The following is an 18109-nucleotide window of genomic DNA, read 5'->3' as shown; positions in this document are numbered from 1 at the left end:
GCGTGGAGCTGCCGAGGAAAACTGACAGGCCACGCCCCGGCGTCATGACGTGGAAGGGGCGAGCTGGGTTCAAGAATGCGCTGTGTTCAATGCTGTTAAACAATATAACCCACACAGTAGCTAACTGAGGACAAAAGTTTACTTCAAGGGTCTCCCAAGAGAGTGTTAATAAAAGCCTGTCCCACAATCTTAATTTGAGATAGCTGTAGGCTCACTATTAATCATATGTACATTTTAAAATAAAAATTTTAACTCCTAATCTTAATCTTATATGCAAGATTAAAGGTCCATTGTGTAGGATTTATAGTCATCTATTGGCAGATATGATAGGCTTTATTATATTGATAACTTTGTTTTTATTTGTTTAAAATCACCTGAAAATAAAAATCGTTTATATCTATAAAGGAAGCAGGTCATGGATGTATGAGGGGTCTCATTTCTAAATATTGCATACGCACAAAATGAGGCCTGAAACACAGTTTTTCTGATTTTAAGGGTCTTCCAAGAGAGTGTTAATAAAAGTCTGTCCCGCAATCTTAATTTTAGATAGCTGTAGGCTCACTATTAATCATATGTGCATTTTAAGATTTATATTTCAACTCCTAATCTTACATTTAAATGCAAGATTAAAGGTCCAGTGTGTAGGAATTAGGGGCATCTACTGGCAGATATGGTTTTCATTTGTTTATGATTGTTTATAATCACCTGAAAATAAAAATCATTTATATCTATATAGGGAGCGGGTCATGGATTATGAAGAAACCTGGGGTCTTATTTGTAAATATTGCGTACATACAAAACGAGGACTGAAAGAGGCGCACGCCACTTCCCACACAAAAGCTGACAGGAGACACTTTGACCCATGAATAAGAACATTTTGGAGACCGGTATTTGGTGACGCAGATGGTGAGGTGGAAGCCTGATTGTAGAAATTGTCTAATATTTTTTGGCTTTTTGGATTTTGTACCTACGTACATTTTTAGTATGGATCCTATGCAGTGTTTTATAAATGAGACCCCTGGATACAGCATCAAAGACGAGGCCCTGTCCATTCCTATGAAAATTGCTCAGTGGCACATGAAACCAAAATGGTTTAACTGTCGTGTATATAATTCCCTGGATTACTGGCACTGCTTCTGCACTGTGCAGCCCACAGGCAAAGCACACTAGAGACTTTCCGCTGCCGAGAGCAGCCGAGACAGCTACTTCTGATTTAGCACTCCGCTAACTTGAATGGGGATAAGATTATTCAACTGTGCGGCTCCTCTAGACTTTCCAAATGTTATCAGACCAAATGGATTAAATCCTGATGTGAAACAAGTCACTGTGATGCTCAAAAAATGTGTCTTTTTCACAATGTAAGTCTATAGGGAAAAGTCTTTTTGGGTCACAGGGCATCACGTGACGGAGTAATTACACTGTTTAGCCACCACGAAAATTGGCTTCAAATCCTGGCGCACTTCCTGGAGCGGGTCCTCTTCCACAGAGTCCGCCATGTTGTTTCTACAGTAGCCCAGAGCAGACAAATCAAACACTGGCTCTACAGTGCCATTCCTGTCTTTACGTTTTCAGGTTTTCACAGTGGCCACCATGGTTTTCCTACATGCTTGGCACTTGGCAGAAGCTTCAGTTTTGCAGCTTCCCTGCTAGATGCTATTAAATCCTTCACAATGGACCTTAAGTGAATATTTTAGGATATCTAAAGAGTTTGATTGAATGAGAGCACTGATGTGAAAAATCTTGCTCCCTACCAAAATATTATCATAATTTGATGAGTTCCATATTTTAACATTTTCACCTTTTCCATTAAAATGTCACATACCCAGAGTATGGGAATAGATCATTGCTATTCTGACAAAAATGTTACTAGAATGACCAGATGATGATCCAGACCCTTGCATTCCAACAAATATTATCATGATTTGTTGAACTTTGTGACTTTGTATTTCCACTGATTCATTTGTATGATAATGAGATAACCAATATTTAGTAGAAAAAAAGATATTTTTAAAAATCAAAAGTGCACACCATTTACAAAGGTACTGAACTTCAGTGTAGTTGGAGGCACTTGGACTTGAGGTATTTCTGATCCTAATTTATGATTATTTGATAGTTACATTTCAGTGTCCAATGAATCAACTGATCAAGATAACTGATCAGTTACATTGAATATATATATATATATATATATATATTAATTTATTGGCCAGACAGGCTCCCAAACTGAACTCTGGTGGTGTTGTGGCAGTGTGTCACTGGTATGTTATTTGCTGTGACCTGTTTCTCTGGGGGGTTTCACATGAGTGACTTCCTCTATTGAGGCTTTAAATGATATCTAGCCTAATCTATAGTTAATCTAATCTACAGGTGTATGCATGCAAACTATTCCAAGACTTCTTTCTGTCTGCCTTTGAAATATGCCTCCTGAATGGTTGCAAAAGCATAGTAACCCTATTCTGGCCATACATTCATTAGAATGTACATGATGGCTTTCTAAAATAAGAGATTGTCCACTTGCCAATAGATGCATTGAATTATTTAGACAAATATTTAATTTAACCCGCACATAGCCTACAGACTGCAGCTGCATCCCGTAGTAGTCTTGAACATCCCTCACACGCGAACGCGCAATAGATTTGTATGGAGGAGTCTCTCATGCACGCGGCAGACTTGCCCGTCAAAATGAAGGATTTTGATTGGTCCTCGGCGCACTGGTTCCACATCAGCCGACGCATCGGTCTATGCAGGAGGCAGATCATGACTGTTGGACTGGCGCGTCCTTTGACTAATGGCGAGCTGCCTTCTGCTGCTTCAAATGAGTCATATGAGCCAATCAGAGGGCGAGGAGGTAGGAGTGTTTTAGGGGTGTGCCCAATCAGCGAGAGAGGGAGAAGGACCCTCCTCACTGTCTGGTGGTGCCATTTCAACTTCGAATCAATGATGGAAATTTTCTTTTACAAGTTAAGCTGTGTCCTTCAGTCTAGTTTAATTTGCATTACCATATGTCAATAATTCACTTACTCTATTTATGACAATCTCACAATAATGACTCATCTTTTTTTTACACTTAAACACAACCTGATGCTCTTTCTCACTGTGTAAATGAGTATTTAAGGCTCTCTGTCTTGCAGGGGCACCATAGCAAACCCAGTGCCCTGTTTAATTCAAAGTAAGTAGCCAAGAGCAAATGGAAATATCATTTATTGACATTAATCAACCTAAAAGCAGCCCGTCTGTGCATGGGCTTTAAAACCCACACACAGAAACTAAGAGAAGAGCCAGCCAAAATCTCTCATATGTCAGATGAACTAACCTACTATCAAGAAAGACACAGACAGGGCGAACCTGAATGTTGTAACCTGTCTGATAATGTTTTGTAATGTGGTATCGGTGTCCTTAAAAGCTGTTGAGGAACCAGAGTCCAGATTGCAAAAATGGAGGCCTCATATCTCACACCTGCACTCTGACATCCAAGCAAATATGTGTGTGAGATGAAATCGCACTGTCTTCTGAATTATTATTTGGTATATCAACCTCTTAACCACACATGTTTTGACTATGTCCTATCAAAGAGGCTGTGGTGAGACCTTGATAAAAGCATCAGCCAAAACATAGGAAAGGATGTTGGATATGATGATATGTGTGGGTGCGATTATTTCCATTATGTTGTTGCTATCAAACACACAGCTGAATTGAATCTGGTTCACATTCATGTTTAAAAAAATAAGGAAAGCAGCTAGAATTGCTCATGGGCTTCCTGTGTTCCACAGCTGCTGGCACAGGCACCAGTGTGTCTGTTTTATCTGTTTATCCAGGCTCTGCCTCCACATAAGCTCATATCTCCTGCAGTCCAGCCAAAATTCACATTTTGTAACATGCGGTAGCCACATCTGTCATTTTGTTCCGCTGTGGAGATCTTTCCCAATGACTGCTCTTTGGATCCTGTGATGTAAAATCTGTAGCTGACACATGTAATCTGTCATCCCTGCATTATATTTTGTAATAAGTTGCATTTTGCAGCATTATTTAGTTTATTGCAACACAAGTGTGTCATATGAAGGATGATTTCATACTGATTTAATACTAACTCATAGACAGATGCCAATTCCTCTGTTTGTTTTGTCTGGATCTCAGATCAACCCAGAGTGAACCTGCAGTTTTTACTCCTCAGCAGCAGGTTGATAAGTCCACCAACTGCTCCCTTTTCAGGTGTGGCCAAATGATGTAATCATCAACGCGTCTTATGACATGATGGCAACTCCAAGCCTTTTATAGTTGTCATGTGAGTTCATGGTGGCAAACAGGTTAACACTTTAATGATTTCTTTTATAAAAATGCAACATTTGTGAATCGGATCGATGCACACAAACCTGACGTTGTCATGCCTCTTTTTATTTTTATTTTTATTTTCTGGACCAGTTCTGTAATGTAATGTTATGTAATGTTACGGGTTGTAAACTTAATTCTTAATTCCTCATCCGCTGTGAGGGTCCAAGGACAGATGGATGTCGTATGCTGTAAAGCCCTCCGAGGCAAATTGTGATTTGTGATATTGGGCTTTATAAATAAAATTGAATTGCCTTTACCTGTAATTATAACTTGTGTTGCCTGCAATCAATGACTACTCTCTTAGCATCACCCTTTTTGTGAATGGTTTACTTACTTGAGTCTTGCCTCCTTTATTCTATTTAGTTATTTTCATGTGGTTTTTCTATGTGAATATATCCCCTCTCTCTCCCCTGCCTGTCCTGTTTCTCTCTCCACTATTTAATAAAGCAGAAATGCAAAAAATAGTCATTAAAAAACTGACCGTTTGTGTGTTTAAATACCCATGGGATTGCTTGCACACTCCACTTTAATTCATTCTCTGTAAAATGTGGTACCTTCTTTTTGTTTCTTTACTCTTTTTGTCTGTGTGTGTTTGTTTAGCCTTTATGGCATTTTAAAGGAAAGTAAATGGCAAAAATGGGTCAGTGTATAGAAAATGCTTAATGATTTTTTTCCCCCAATGGGACACAACTATCACCTAGGAATATCTTAATAACCTTATTTTAAATAAGCAAATTAAATTGATTTTTTATTGTTTAGAAAATGAAACATGTTGACCAGGTTTGCAATAAAAAACGTACATAAAAGTTCACAGGACTATTATCCTAACACAGTTATTAATTCAGTCAATGTGATACCCTGAACCAAATACATAAACTTGACACGTACTGTATGTGTCCAGTAGATGGCGTACTAATACACGATATTGTGTACCACAAGACTATTATCCCTCCATGTCTGAATCTGAAGATAGGTTTTAAGATCACAGCTCTTTCATGTAATGTGAAGACATGTTTGACACTATAGTATTTGTCGAAATCAAAATGGATATATGTTTTTTTAATTCATTCACTGTTAAAAAATATACTGTAAAATAAATGAAGCATTGACAAAGATCAGAACAAAGCAGATCTGCATAAGTGCTCGGTAATGCCCAACACAGGAAAAATCCTATCTATAAAATATATTTATGAACATTTATTTATTATTACTTTTATTATATACTATAATAATTGTGTTTAGGATTTTGTTGGCTACATGGATTTTAAGGTTGGTCTATTTCTTGTCACGGGGTCCATCTAGGCCCATTGAACAATATGTACCAGTCAACATTTATTGCCGTCCAGGTGCATGTTGGGTATTTTGAAGTACTTTCACTGCGAATAAAAAACTACAACCTTTTCCTTCAGTTCAGCCACGTACTGATGTTACAGCGTGGATGTGAACACGTTGCGACATGCCAACTTTTCTTCATGAGAAAAAGACGAGCATCCTTTTTTTGTTTCATAAGTTTTTCTCCGCGTCACATGACTTAATCGTGTCCTGACGTCATCACCCCTCACGGAAGTCAGCACTGACGATGGTGGCGGCCTCGTCAGCCTATTAGCAGGAAGAGGATGTTTGCTTCCAGTGAAAGAATAATATCACCTGATTATAAGCCGTTATAGGAAAGTAAACCACCGTGGATTTTTCTCTCTGCTCGGGATTAGACCGCTCATTCCTTCACCTGGAGCCGGCCTCTGTGAGTCTGAAGCCGGGCGCTGGGTAAAAAATGTCCCTGTTCCAGTCGGCACTGGATTTCCTAGCCGGGCCCGGCTCGTCCGGAGCGGCCAGCCGGGACCAGAATGATTTCGTCGGACAAGTCGTGGAGCTCGGTGACATGAAACTGAGGATCAAGAGGGTGATCGCGGAAGGTGAGATGATCTACCTTCACAAAAAATGCTGATAACGTCTTGCGCGGCTACGCATGCTAGCTATCTGGACTAGCTAACAGGCTAGCATGAGTGACATACTTCAACTGGTAACGTTAGTCAATGACAATAGCAACTGCAGTGCTGTGAGTCACCGAGCAAACACCAGTTGAACATCTGGTTTCATGTGTGTTTAACAAGGTGTAAATCCATTTCCAGATTGTGATGTGTGAAGGTGATGCAGAGTGAACTTTAACTTGCAGCTTGTAGTGTGTGTTTCCATCTCCTCTCTCTGTAAGTCGTGGTAATAGCTGCATTTTCTTGTCCACCAAATCCCAACCCATTGTTTGCTACATACCTCAGACCTTATCATCTTCCTTGGCAACAGGGCAGGTATGCTGCGGTGGAGTGAAAGTATCAGTGATGACAATACTGTAACCAAACCTCTCGCTTAACTGGACCCTTTTCTTAGATGTTAATCCCCAAATCAGCCAAATCTAAGCATCTACAGAACCTTGCTGATGCCTTCTTGTGACATCAAGGGTGATTTAGGTTAAGTGCCAGCACTCCTTCTTCCCTGATCTCTCCTTTGAATCTTTTATTCATGTGTTTCTGGCTGGGTCTGCAAAGGAAAGATGTACAACAAAAGATGAAATGTGCTGATTAGACCTGGTTTTACATTTCTAATTTGGTTCTTTGAAAGTCAGCATCAGTCTACATGACAGTGTTGCAGTTTAACCAGTTGTTAGTTGATTGTCATCTCAAATAAGATACTCTTATAAGGAAATATTGCTGGTATTTAGTCTTCTTTAGCAAGTTCAACAGTTGGATAGATATCATCTTATAGGACAAAATTATAATTTGGCTTACAATAATGTCTCTCGTCTGGTTACAGGACACATGTAGACCCAAAGATCAGGTGTCTTCTCTGTGGCATGGGACAGGGATTCTTGCCCTCATAGCCAAGTGGCAAGAGAATGTTACGATACGATCATGCATGTCTTTGCAGTAGCTGCTGGTAGAGCAGACAAATGCCCAATGTAGATTTTTATTTATTTTGCTGTTTACATTAATTTTAACCACCAATTCTTACCGATTCAACCACAAATACATTTAACAACAAACAGTGGTTGAGTCTGTTGTGTAACATAAGCAGTGATATCAGTGAGGCCGGTTAAGCCATTGCACAGTGTCAACAGTTTTCAGCATGGTCGGATCAGTAGGTCAAAGTTGAACTCATCCATGGTGGCATCAGTGGTTCAGCAGACTTGCTCCACCTTTAGTGGAATTTACTATCATGAAATTCCCATGGCACTAACCAGCAAAACAACAACATATGCACCCATATAAGATAAGTCCTCTCAGTTACCTGTTGAGACTTTTGAGCTTGGAAAAAACTGGCAAAAATCAGACTGACATTGAGGAAGTTGTTAAGTCTCTTTTGTGTCGTTGAGAATGTGTGAGCCATCTCTGTGCACCTTACGTGGAACTTGCTGACTTATTCTGACAGATTGCTTCATCATCACCTTAAAGCGCAAGGGAACCGTTTTTGATAGAAAGTCTTTTCTTTGTAATCGAGTGTACCAACTTCCATGTCCACTTTCGCAACTCTCTGACTCATGCTGATGTATTCAGTCCCAACTGCACTCTGGATTACGTGTAGAATGTAATGCCCTTCCTTTAGATATATTTATACATTTGTCATAAAACCATTAACAGCAGATTGAAAAATGATCACTAGTATTGCTGCAGAAATTGATTGCTATTAAACATTAAGTCTTTAAAATGCCACAAATGTTCATAACTGAGAAGCACCAGCTAATCGTTTTCATTTTTGCTTGATAAATGATTTCTAAACTGATTATTACAACTTATTGTTTTGGCATTAATTCCACTCTGATAAGCAGTATGATCACGGTGTTGTGATTGCACATCCGCACTCTGCAGCTATGATTGTTTGTTAAAGAGAGACACACAAGACTTTCAAAATCCAAGCAGATGGTAAAACGCCAGATCATTTTACACTAAACCTTTGCCCTCTTCAAACTCCCATCATGCCCTTTGAAAGGTGTCTTTGTTTTGTTTCCTCACCGAGATCTTTGGTGAGAGAATACAATGGATGGTTGTAACCAGATGGTCCTATTTTCTTAGCGCAATGACTAGTTTGTCTGTCTGCTTTAACAGCCGCTTGGGCATTTCAGCAGCGCTCATTCAAGGTTTAATCCACTTCAGAGAACGTATTTGGGAAGCCACATAATGCTGTTGGGTAAATTTAGGAAACCACTTTGCTGTGTTGCTGATGAAAAAAGTCATCACACAAGTGCTGGTTGTCATCATGGTAGTATTGAGCCCGGTTTCACAAACGTATACTCTGTATTCTTCAGGCGAGCAAAGCAGAGATGAATATCTTCAAACAGGTTTTTTGGAGCAGCGCGACCTGGCTGGCTTTGCCTTCCTTCTGGCGTTTGTGGTCTCCTCTTAGCAGGTGAAACTGTACACAAGAGAGGTCTTTTTATTCAGAGCGAGAGTCTATAAACAGTGCTTCATTCCTGATATATTCCTGTAATTATTTAACACAACCACAAAGATTGTGCCCTAGCAAGATTTTATAAGTTGAGGTATGATGGAGTGGGAGTTTTACCTCCATTTTCTGTGTTTTTCTTGGAATGGATTTGTAAGTGGAGCAAAGGAAATGGAGCCGTTCAGTTTTCAGTCCCCACCTTCGCCAGCACAAGACAGAGGAAGACATGTGATTCCCCACAGGGACGGCTGCGCGTTCCCACAGCAAAGTCAGTGGCATTACACTTAAGTGTTGCTGTGTTGTCCTGTCATGCTCAAGAAATAAGGGTGTGTGACTATCAGGTTGTTGGGTTGAATCCCAGACGAGGTTTGAAAAAATCAGGACTGGCAAAATAGAAGTCAATGTACACGCCTTTCTTGTGTAAATAAAGCTTTGAAGATTAGGATCTTGAGTGTGCTCATTCAAGTTTTCACAGAGCAAAGCAAGACTTGTAGTTCATTTACTCATCACTATGGCAACCTACACCCCCTGGCCTTGTTTGGACTGCAGCTTCCTACATACATAGACATACACAGACACACGCTTGATGAAAAAGTTAGGAAACCAAATATGGAAATAAAGAAAAGAGCACTCAAGAGAAACAGTTTGTGGCATACAGGTGCATAAAAATGCTACAGACTCTCATTTAACTAAACTGCAACCAGTGGCCCATTTTAAATGACTGGGCTCCCAGTAGCACTGATCTGCTTCATCAATGACATTGTAATTAGAGTAACGTGGTGCTGCTCTATAAAAACATCCAACTGGGAACAGTCTGTTCAGCTGTATTTTTATGTGAAAGATCCGACAACGCCATAGCGGGAAAAACTGATTTCCTTACCTTCCTAATACCTGATTATCCCTGCAGCATTACACACATTGTCACCACCAGTTGAGGTTCCAGCCACTCCTTTGGTGGAAAGGTGTGTATTCAGCAGGGGCTTAGCGGCGGCCCAAAGGTTAGAGAAGTGAGCTTGTGACAGAAACATTGCTTGTGTTGTTCTTGAGCAAGGCACTTAAGCTCCAACGTCTCCAATGTGGCTGCCCAGAGGCCAACAGATAAGACTTTGGTTATACTTGGCAGCTTCCAGGTTAATTTTTAGGTATGTGTGTGAGGCAGGGCGTTGCTGGAGGTTTTAGTGCTCTCTGTGGCCGTAAAGTGAAACTTAATGAATTCAATATGCTGTGGAGTGGAGTTGGATGTGTGGTGTGCTGGTGGTAGGCCTATATCCACCTTCAAATGGAAGACTCTCCCTGAAATATTTGAGTACAGTTAAAAATTAGGAGTGCTACTCCTGATCAGTGCAATTAATGCAAGTAATAAGTCAAATTAAGGACAGACAATATAGTACATTGGATTTCAATATTAGGAGTTAAAGGGTAAAGTGGTCAGCAGATGGTTATTCTCTATGATGTGTGTGGGAGTGGCCCAGGAAACTGGTCCTTAGCCTGTTGGTCCACCTTTTTATTCACCTGAAGCGCCTCCCAGAGGGCAACAGGTTGAACAGGTGCTGTCCAGGGTGAGAATGGTCTCTGATGTTGTTCCTGGCTCTACAGAGGCACCGTGAGCGCTGGAGATGTCTTCCATGAGAGCAGAGGGCAGCTGATGATTTTTTGAGCTGCCTCTGTGACCCTCTGCAGAAGTGTACACCACTTTAACACATTTAAGTACACTAATCGTACCAGAACAAATTCGCCATAGAAAATTCAACATTAATTCAAGACAGTAGAACAAATTACAACACATCCTGCTTTGTGTTGCACAATTTCCGCAATACAGTGCACATAAGAGATTGATGATTATGTGTTATTTTAAGAGCTAAAGAGTCCATGTAATAATTATAATTATGTAGATGTAATTACTAGTAAACAGTGTAAATAACATGCTGGTTGCTCTCTGTTTTGTCCTCAGGTGGATTTGCCTTTGTGTATGAAGCTCAGGATATGAGTACTGGTAAAGACTATGCCCTCAAGGTAAGACTGTAACACGCTGAGCCACTCTTAACATTTTGGCTGTACCACTCAATATCGCACACCCACTCATTTATTATTATTCAGTTATTTGTATTGGTTTATTAGAACAACCAAAAAAACAAGAAACATGGAGAATATACACTCTGAACCCACAATATCCAAACCCACGCCACCCCTGCCCTAAGGCTGGCCTGCACAGGCAAATGAACACTGCTAAATACTTCAGACACATGGATATGCAAAATATACAGAGTCAAGATAGACTGATGATAATATTTGGGTATTGCAAGTGAATTAAGAGCTATAGAAAAGGCAAGTATAGTAAGTAAGACAAGTATGGACATTATCATAATAGTGCAGGAATGGTTGCCATACTGTATGGAATTCATTGACTGGTCCTTGAGTGGTATATCTGAGCTTTTCCAACTTCAAGTGAGCCATGACCTCATTGACCCAGCGACCAAACAGAGGTTGGCAGGTTAGACTTTCAGTTGTACAGAACGACATAAAAATAATCTTTAAAAAGATAATCTTGTGCCAAAATTGTCCCATCCTTGGGCATACCAAAAATGAGTGTAAAAGAGTTGCTGGGTCCTGGTTACATTGTTCACAGGTTGGATCAAATTCAGGAAACAGCTTGGCAAATCTGTTCCTTGACAAGTGAAGTTTGTGAAGTATGAACTGAAAAACATCATGTCTTCAGTCAATCATTTGTTAGTAGGCATGGCATTGTCTATAAATGCTAAACTGAGTCAGGACCATTAGCTCTGTCCTGTAATATGCAGTAAATACTACATATTATTAGAAAATACCAATCAGTGCCTTGAATGCAGCACTGCGTTACTACATAAGACTGGACCGGAACATTCAAGTGGATGTGGTCCTGCACAGTAAAACACTACACATACACACGATGCACATATTATGAAATTGTTTGTACTTTATACTTCTACTGAAGCTACTTCTTCTGCTATGTTATCAATCGTACTGCCCAGGAAACATTCCTTGTGCAAGTTGTTTAGTGGAGAACGACATAGCTCAAAGATTTATGGCACAGTTTTCATTATGTGGCGACCATCTGCTCCATGCTTTAGAATTCTGTCCATGTTGTATGTGTACTCATGCATTTCTCAACTAAATTAAACACTGAAGATACTGGAATTTCTTCAGAAGACTTTGAGCTAATAGATTCAGTGGTGTCATTTTCGTAACACTGCAGAGAAGCTGCTTTTTTGTTTAATTTTAACTATCAGCATTAATAATGCAGGAGAAATAAATGATAAATGCACATGAGAGAACAAGGTAAAGCATGCTGCCCTACAACAGCTGCATCGATTGAATGGGAATGGTTGAGGAAAACAACATGAATGTGCTAAATACTGGTCATGTTTGGATTGTGCTTGCTTGCATACATCCCCTGTAGAATTCTGCCTGGGTCTAAATCCAGACTGAATTGTGAAATGAGACACTGCTTGTAAAAGTGGCCATTGAACTTCACTTCGCCAGTCACTATAATCAGCAGGAGCAGTTAATGTGATAATCTCTTATCCTGTTTGACTTGGCACAATCAGTTTTTCCTCACCTTCAAAGTAAATACTGTACAGAGTTTTTATTGATGGAATATGTTCATTCTGTGCTCTTAGGTATTTCTTGTAAAAAGATGATGTCTCACTGGATCACAGAACAACAGCAAATCAATGGTCTCTGTTTGCTTTTCTTTCAGAGGCTGCTTTCCAATGAGGAGGAGAAGAACAAGGAAATCATACAGGAAGTCTGCTTCATGGTATCCTTTATCATTTCCAGACCATGATGAAAAGACACTTTTTTTTTCATGATCAGTACAGAGCGTTTCTGTTTTAGCACACAGCAGAGGGTAACATGTGACAAAGGCAAGTTAAAGTCCAACCCATGACTTCACAAGATTGTGGAATGCATCTCCCACATAGAGTGCTGTCATTACTAGATCACTTTTAGTTTACAGGCAACACCACATCACGCCAGAATGCGCACTACAGGAACTAATATATATTTACAGTTTTTTAACTTTATAATAATGTTGTAGTTTCACAAGCACACACTGTTATGTCATTGTCATTTGGGAATTTTTCCTGAAGCACTCTAGTGTGTTTCTTGTTTGAGAAGAAGTGACGAACGGGACAGAAAACTAAAAGTGTAAAGGGGTTTCATTCCCAGATTTGTTATTCTGGGGTTGCCAGGATGAATAAGATCTTTCAAATGGGACCTATTATGCTTTTACTTATTTTCCTCCATATATATATATGTAATGTTACAATATTGGATGTTCATATTTAATATAGCCAAAGTCCAGAAAAATGAGGTAAATGTATGTAAAAGTAATCCCTGTGAGCAAACACCTCAGGCTTCCTACTGTTCTGAATACTGTTTCCGAGTTTTTATTTACGAGATGACTCAGATCGTGACGGATTTCTTTATATGGCCAACTGCTCCAGGCACACTACAACCAGTGTTTGCATTACATATCCTACACTGCTACATGTAGCTACATGCTAACATTAGGGAATCCTGTAATTGTGGTTGCCTGTGTTTTTAATTTTTCCTCAATCTCAGTTCATGCTGGAACATGTCTAGTTGTGTTTAGATGCTTTTTTTGGGTCATTTTTAACGCAAAAAATGCTGCCACACACAGTCCCTCGCTGACTGCAAGCACACTGCTATATGTAGCAACATGCTAACGTCAGAGAAATTTGTAATCTTGGATGCTGATGTCGTTAATTTCTCTTCAATTTCAATCATAGTCCAACTGGAACATGTGTGGTGGTGTTAAGAAGCTTTATGTGGTGATTTTTCACGCTAGAAAGTGCAGCTCTTCTCCAGTTCTCTTCACCGTCATTCCCTGGCTGTAATGACGGTGAAGAGACGCCAAAATATTGAAGACATGGAAACGCTGACCAGTAGAGCAAGTTGGGCTTTTTTCAATCAATCAGTCAATCAATTTTATTTATAAAGCCCAATATCACAAATCACAATTTGCCTCACAGGGCTTTACAGCATACGACATCAACTCCCCCCAAAAAACCCTTTAACAGGGGAAAAGAACGGCAGAAACCTCAGGAAGAGCAACCGAGGAGGGATCCCTCTTCCAGGACGGACAGACGTGCAATAGATGTCGTACTTTTTAGTAAAGATCAGGTCATGATGGATTTCTTTATATGGTCAACTGCTCCAGGCACGCTACAACCAGTGTTTACCTTATGTAGCCTAAACCAGTGTTTCCCAGCTGGTTGGTCGTGGTCCAAAAGTGGGTTACAGGTCCCTTCTGAATGGACCGGAAGTGACTCGAATGCGTCAAGTTTGTTAAAAACACACTTATTTTGAAGTAAAGCTCATTTCCGGCACAGAGCTTTTATTTTGAATTGCCGTTTCCTGCTGCAGAGCGAGTGACTAACCGGCAGCTACTTGACAGAGACAGCAAACTAGCTTGACGACATGGCTGAACGCAAGTATATAAATATAATATGTATATATAATAGTAATATCTTAAACTGTGTGGACCTTGAACTAATGACTGAGAAGAAATTTGGACCCAGTGGCTGGACAGGTTGGGAATCACTGGCCTAAAGTACTACATGTAGCTCCACGCTAACGTTTGGGGAAAACTGTAATCATGGAGGGCTATGTTGTTAATTTTTCCATGATTTCAGCTCATATTCCTGCTGGAGCATGTCCAGTTGTGTTCAAATGCTTTTTTTTGGTGAGTTTTGATGTGAAAAAGTGCCACCACACACAGTCATTCCCTGGCTGCAAGTTCACTGCTACATGTAGCAACATGCTAACGTTCTCCCTGATTTTCTGCTGGAACATGTCCAGTTGTGTTTAAAGGTTTTAATTGCCGATTTTTCATGGTAAAAATTGCAGCTGTTGTCAGTTACAGTCATTTTCAGTTGCAATGACAGTGAAGAGACACCAAAATACAGAAGACCTGGAAACGCCGACCAATCAGAGCACACTATGCTTTTTTGGTCAAGAGACAGGTGCTTAAAACAAAGTCTTCTTGGACAGAGGGGGAATACAGGAGCTCCCGCAAAGATTGTATGAGGACAATAGTGTTTTTTGATGATTAAGTAGAAGCCACTTGCATATAGTTTAAGTAGAAAACCAAGATACATGTATGGACCTAAAAATGAGCAGAATAGGTCTCCTTTTAAAAGCTTGTCCTCTGTAACTCTTCATTAAAATATCTTTCTTGTTTGAGAAGAAGTGATCAGCAGGGTAGAAAATGAATAATTCTGGAGGGGTTTCACTCACAGATTTGTTATTCAGTAGTCGCCAGGAGGAATGAGATCATCTAAAGATACCTCTGTGCATCTAAATGTCAAATCACTGCCTCCACTGCATTTCAATGTGTATGGAGACATTTTGTTTTGAGTTACAGTTTTTATCAATGAGATAGAGTCAGTGAGGGGAACTAACGAACCTTTTGACCAGCAGCTAAAAATACTGGTACATCTCCTGTGCTGTTTAGCAATAGTTGTTTCTTGCTGTGTAGCACATTGTGGAAGCACAGGCTTTCGGTAGACCAAGCCCTGTGTTCCCGGTACCATTGCAACATTGTGTTTTTAGGGCTTGATAATTTACATAATGTGTAACGCCCTGAATGCTGATGAGTCAGATAAATAAAGTGTAAAGTCATCAGTGAATTCTTGCGATCACCCAACCGCAATCTCCTCCTGCTCTTGCTGTCTGACCACCAAGCTAAACTACAGTTTCAGAATACAATCGCTCCTTTGAGGCTTTACTTGGCCGTACATCAAAAGTGGACGGCAGAGTAGGTCAGGTCAAATCACTGAAGATCAGTAGCCACAATGAGTCATTGAACTCAACGTTTAATCAGTCATTTTGATCGTTATCATACAGAACGCCCTCCAAAGTGGTTGGTAGATTCGACCAGCTATGTCATCACAGGACTTAAGTGATTTGTGTTTAAGATTCCTATTCTGACTGATCTGAGGCCAGGCTTGACACCACATTAGTGTCTATGCTGTATGTTCCTTGACCTGTTTGCTCTGTAGAAAAAGCTGTCGGGTCATCCCAACATGGTTCAGTTCTGCTCTGCTGCTTCCATCAGTAAGGAGGAGTCCGACACCGGGCAGGCCGAGTTCCTGATCCTCACTGAGTTGTGTAAAGGTAACTACACACATACTTATATACTTTTTTACTCTTTATCTTTTAGCTCTCATCTTCATGTACCTCGTCACTACTGATTCTGTGGAAATGGAATAATGTAACCAAACTGTAGTAAATCTGAGTAGTCAGGACCATTCCCTAGTAACTGAAAAGCCCTTGTGATGAAACAGTTTCCTGTCTGCGGTCTTTCTACTTCCTGCTCTACTTCCTTTCTGTTCAGTCTGACTCTTCATTTACAACTGGCTTTGTTTTCATTATGCAGTTTTTTCAGCTTTGTAAGCAACCTTACCCTTGAAAGTGTCTCGTACTTTTCCAAAATTATTCATACAACTTACAATCACCAGACAAAAGAGGCATCTGTCAGGTGCTACTTTCACTTTGACTGGTGGCTTTTCATTGATTCATCTGTTTGTATCTCTTGTGCCTCAGGTCAGCTGGTGGACTTTATAAAGCGGGTGGAGCAGAGGGCTCTCCTGTCATGTGACACTGTGCTGAAAATCTTCTACCAGTCGTGCCGCGCCGTGCAGCACATGCACAAACAGAAGCCTCCAATCATACACAGAGACCTGAAGGTTTGTTGTTCTTAAGCAGTTGGAAGAGTGAATTTTGTATGAAGTTTACTACATATGTACCATATGAATAATACATTTAAAGCACAAGTTAGGGACTGTTATGATTGCTAATTGATGATTAAATGTGTGTTGATTGACAAGCTAATTCACTGTCTACTTGATACATTGCAGATTGAGAACCTCTTGATTAGTAACCAGGGCACCATCAAGCTGTGTGACTTTGGCAGCGCCACCACAGTGTCACATTACCCCGACTACAGCTGGTCGGCACAGAAGAGGTCCATGGTGGAGGATGAGGTACACACACACACACACACACACACAAACATCAGTTAAGGTTAATCTCAACAGGGCCTTTCTTATACAGAGGAAAAGGGTCCATGTCATTGGTTCGACAGCCCATTGGTTCGACATCCCATTAGTCCGACTGTCCGTGGTGATGAACGGCTCGCGGCGGGTGTATGGTGCGCCGCGACCGGCTTGAGGCGGAGCAGGCTCACGGCTTATGTGTTTGCCACTTTCTTTTTCATTTTAACCCACACCATGATCTTTTCCTGACCCTAACCAAGTGGTTTTTGTGCCTAAACCTAACCAGACCTTAACCACAGGGCATCATGATGATTTCGGAACGGACTTCGGAACAATGAGTTTAATATGGTCAGAACAATGGGCTGTCGAACCAATGGGCTGTCGGACCAATGGGCAGTTCCCGAGGAAAATGCCTATAGGGATCACAGCTGTCCGGGTCAAATAGATCACTCTGAGCGGATGATTGTTATAATCGATTTTACATTATTTTTCATGTCTTATTGACCTGTGTAGGCATACATTTATGACATGGATATTAAGTAATAAAAGTGAGAGCTTCACTATTTACCAAACTGGGAGACTTCAGCTCATTTGAAACTCTGTAGCTCGGCTATTTACCAGAACCAAGAGGAGAGATCACGTCAGGTCAGTCTGAGCTGCTCTGCATTGGTTTCCTGTTGCATTTAAAATTGATTTTAAGGTCCTCTTCCTTGTATACAAAGCCCTAAATGGGCTGGGACCGCGCTACATTGCCAACTCCCATGTTAACTATTTGCCTCCAAGAACACTGTGATCATCTGCAGCCTTTGTCAATTTACACCCCAAAGCTATGGAACACACTACCTATAGATATCAGGGAAGCTAGCTCTCTAGATATTTTTAAAGAAAGCTAAAAACGTATCTGCTCACTTTAGCCTTAAACTAGCTTTGACCTCCTGATACAGGTCTGAAACTTTCTATTTACGCTTCACGCTGCTGCAACTCTTAAAATCTTACTTGATTTTATGATTTATAGTTTTACAACTGAATCAGATCTGTTTTATGTCCATTTTTTCTATTTTCATGTGAAGCACTCAGTGCTTATCACGTGACCGGGCATTATAAATCCACTCGACAATCGGCTTCCACGTTGGCATGAATTTTCTGTCTCCATCACGAGCAGCTGTGATTGTTTGTGGTACACAAGGTAGCCTGAGGAACACGGTTTATCTGCTGCATGTCACTAGCCATGTTTCCATCAGCCTGTTTAGATGTGCATCTAGAAGTATCGCATCAGAAAATTATGATGG

General features: G+C 40.4%; 1 protein-coding gene across 1 annotated transcript in view; it reads left to right on the top strand.

Annotated features, from left to right (window-relative positions):
* Positions 1-5876: 5876 nt before the first annotated feature.
* Positions 5877-18109, top strand: part of gak (cyclin G associated kinase) — a 37193-nt gene continuing 24960 nt past the window's right edge. The window contains exons 1-6 of the mRNA XM_050049924.1: positions 5877-6242; positions 10712-10773; positions 12497-12556; positions 15825-15939; positions 16369-16511; positions 16683-16808. Of these exons, the coding sequence (XP_049905881.1) occupies positions 6101-6242; positions 10712-10773; positions 12497-12556; positions 15825-15939; positions 16369-16511; positions 16683-16808 (648 nt within the window). The 5' untranslated portion in view covers positions 5877-6100. The remainder of the gene's footprint in view (positions 6243-10711; positions 10774-12496; positions 12557-15824; positions 15940-16368; positions 16512-16682; positions 16809-18109) is intronic.

This window comes from Epinephelus moara, chromosome 8, assembly GCF_006386435.1.
Source record: "Epinephelus moara isolate mb chromosome 8, YSFRI_EMoa_1.0, whole genome shotgun sequence".
Lineage (NCBI taxonomy): Eukaryota > Metazoa > Chordata > Actinopteri > Perciformes > Serranidae > Epinephelus > Epinephelus moara.
Note: the sequence above shows the minus strand (reverse complement) of the source record. Positions and strands in the feature narration are given on the sequence as shown.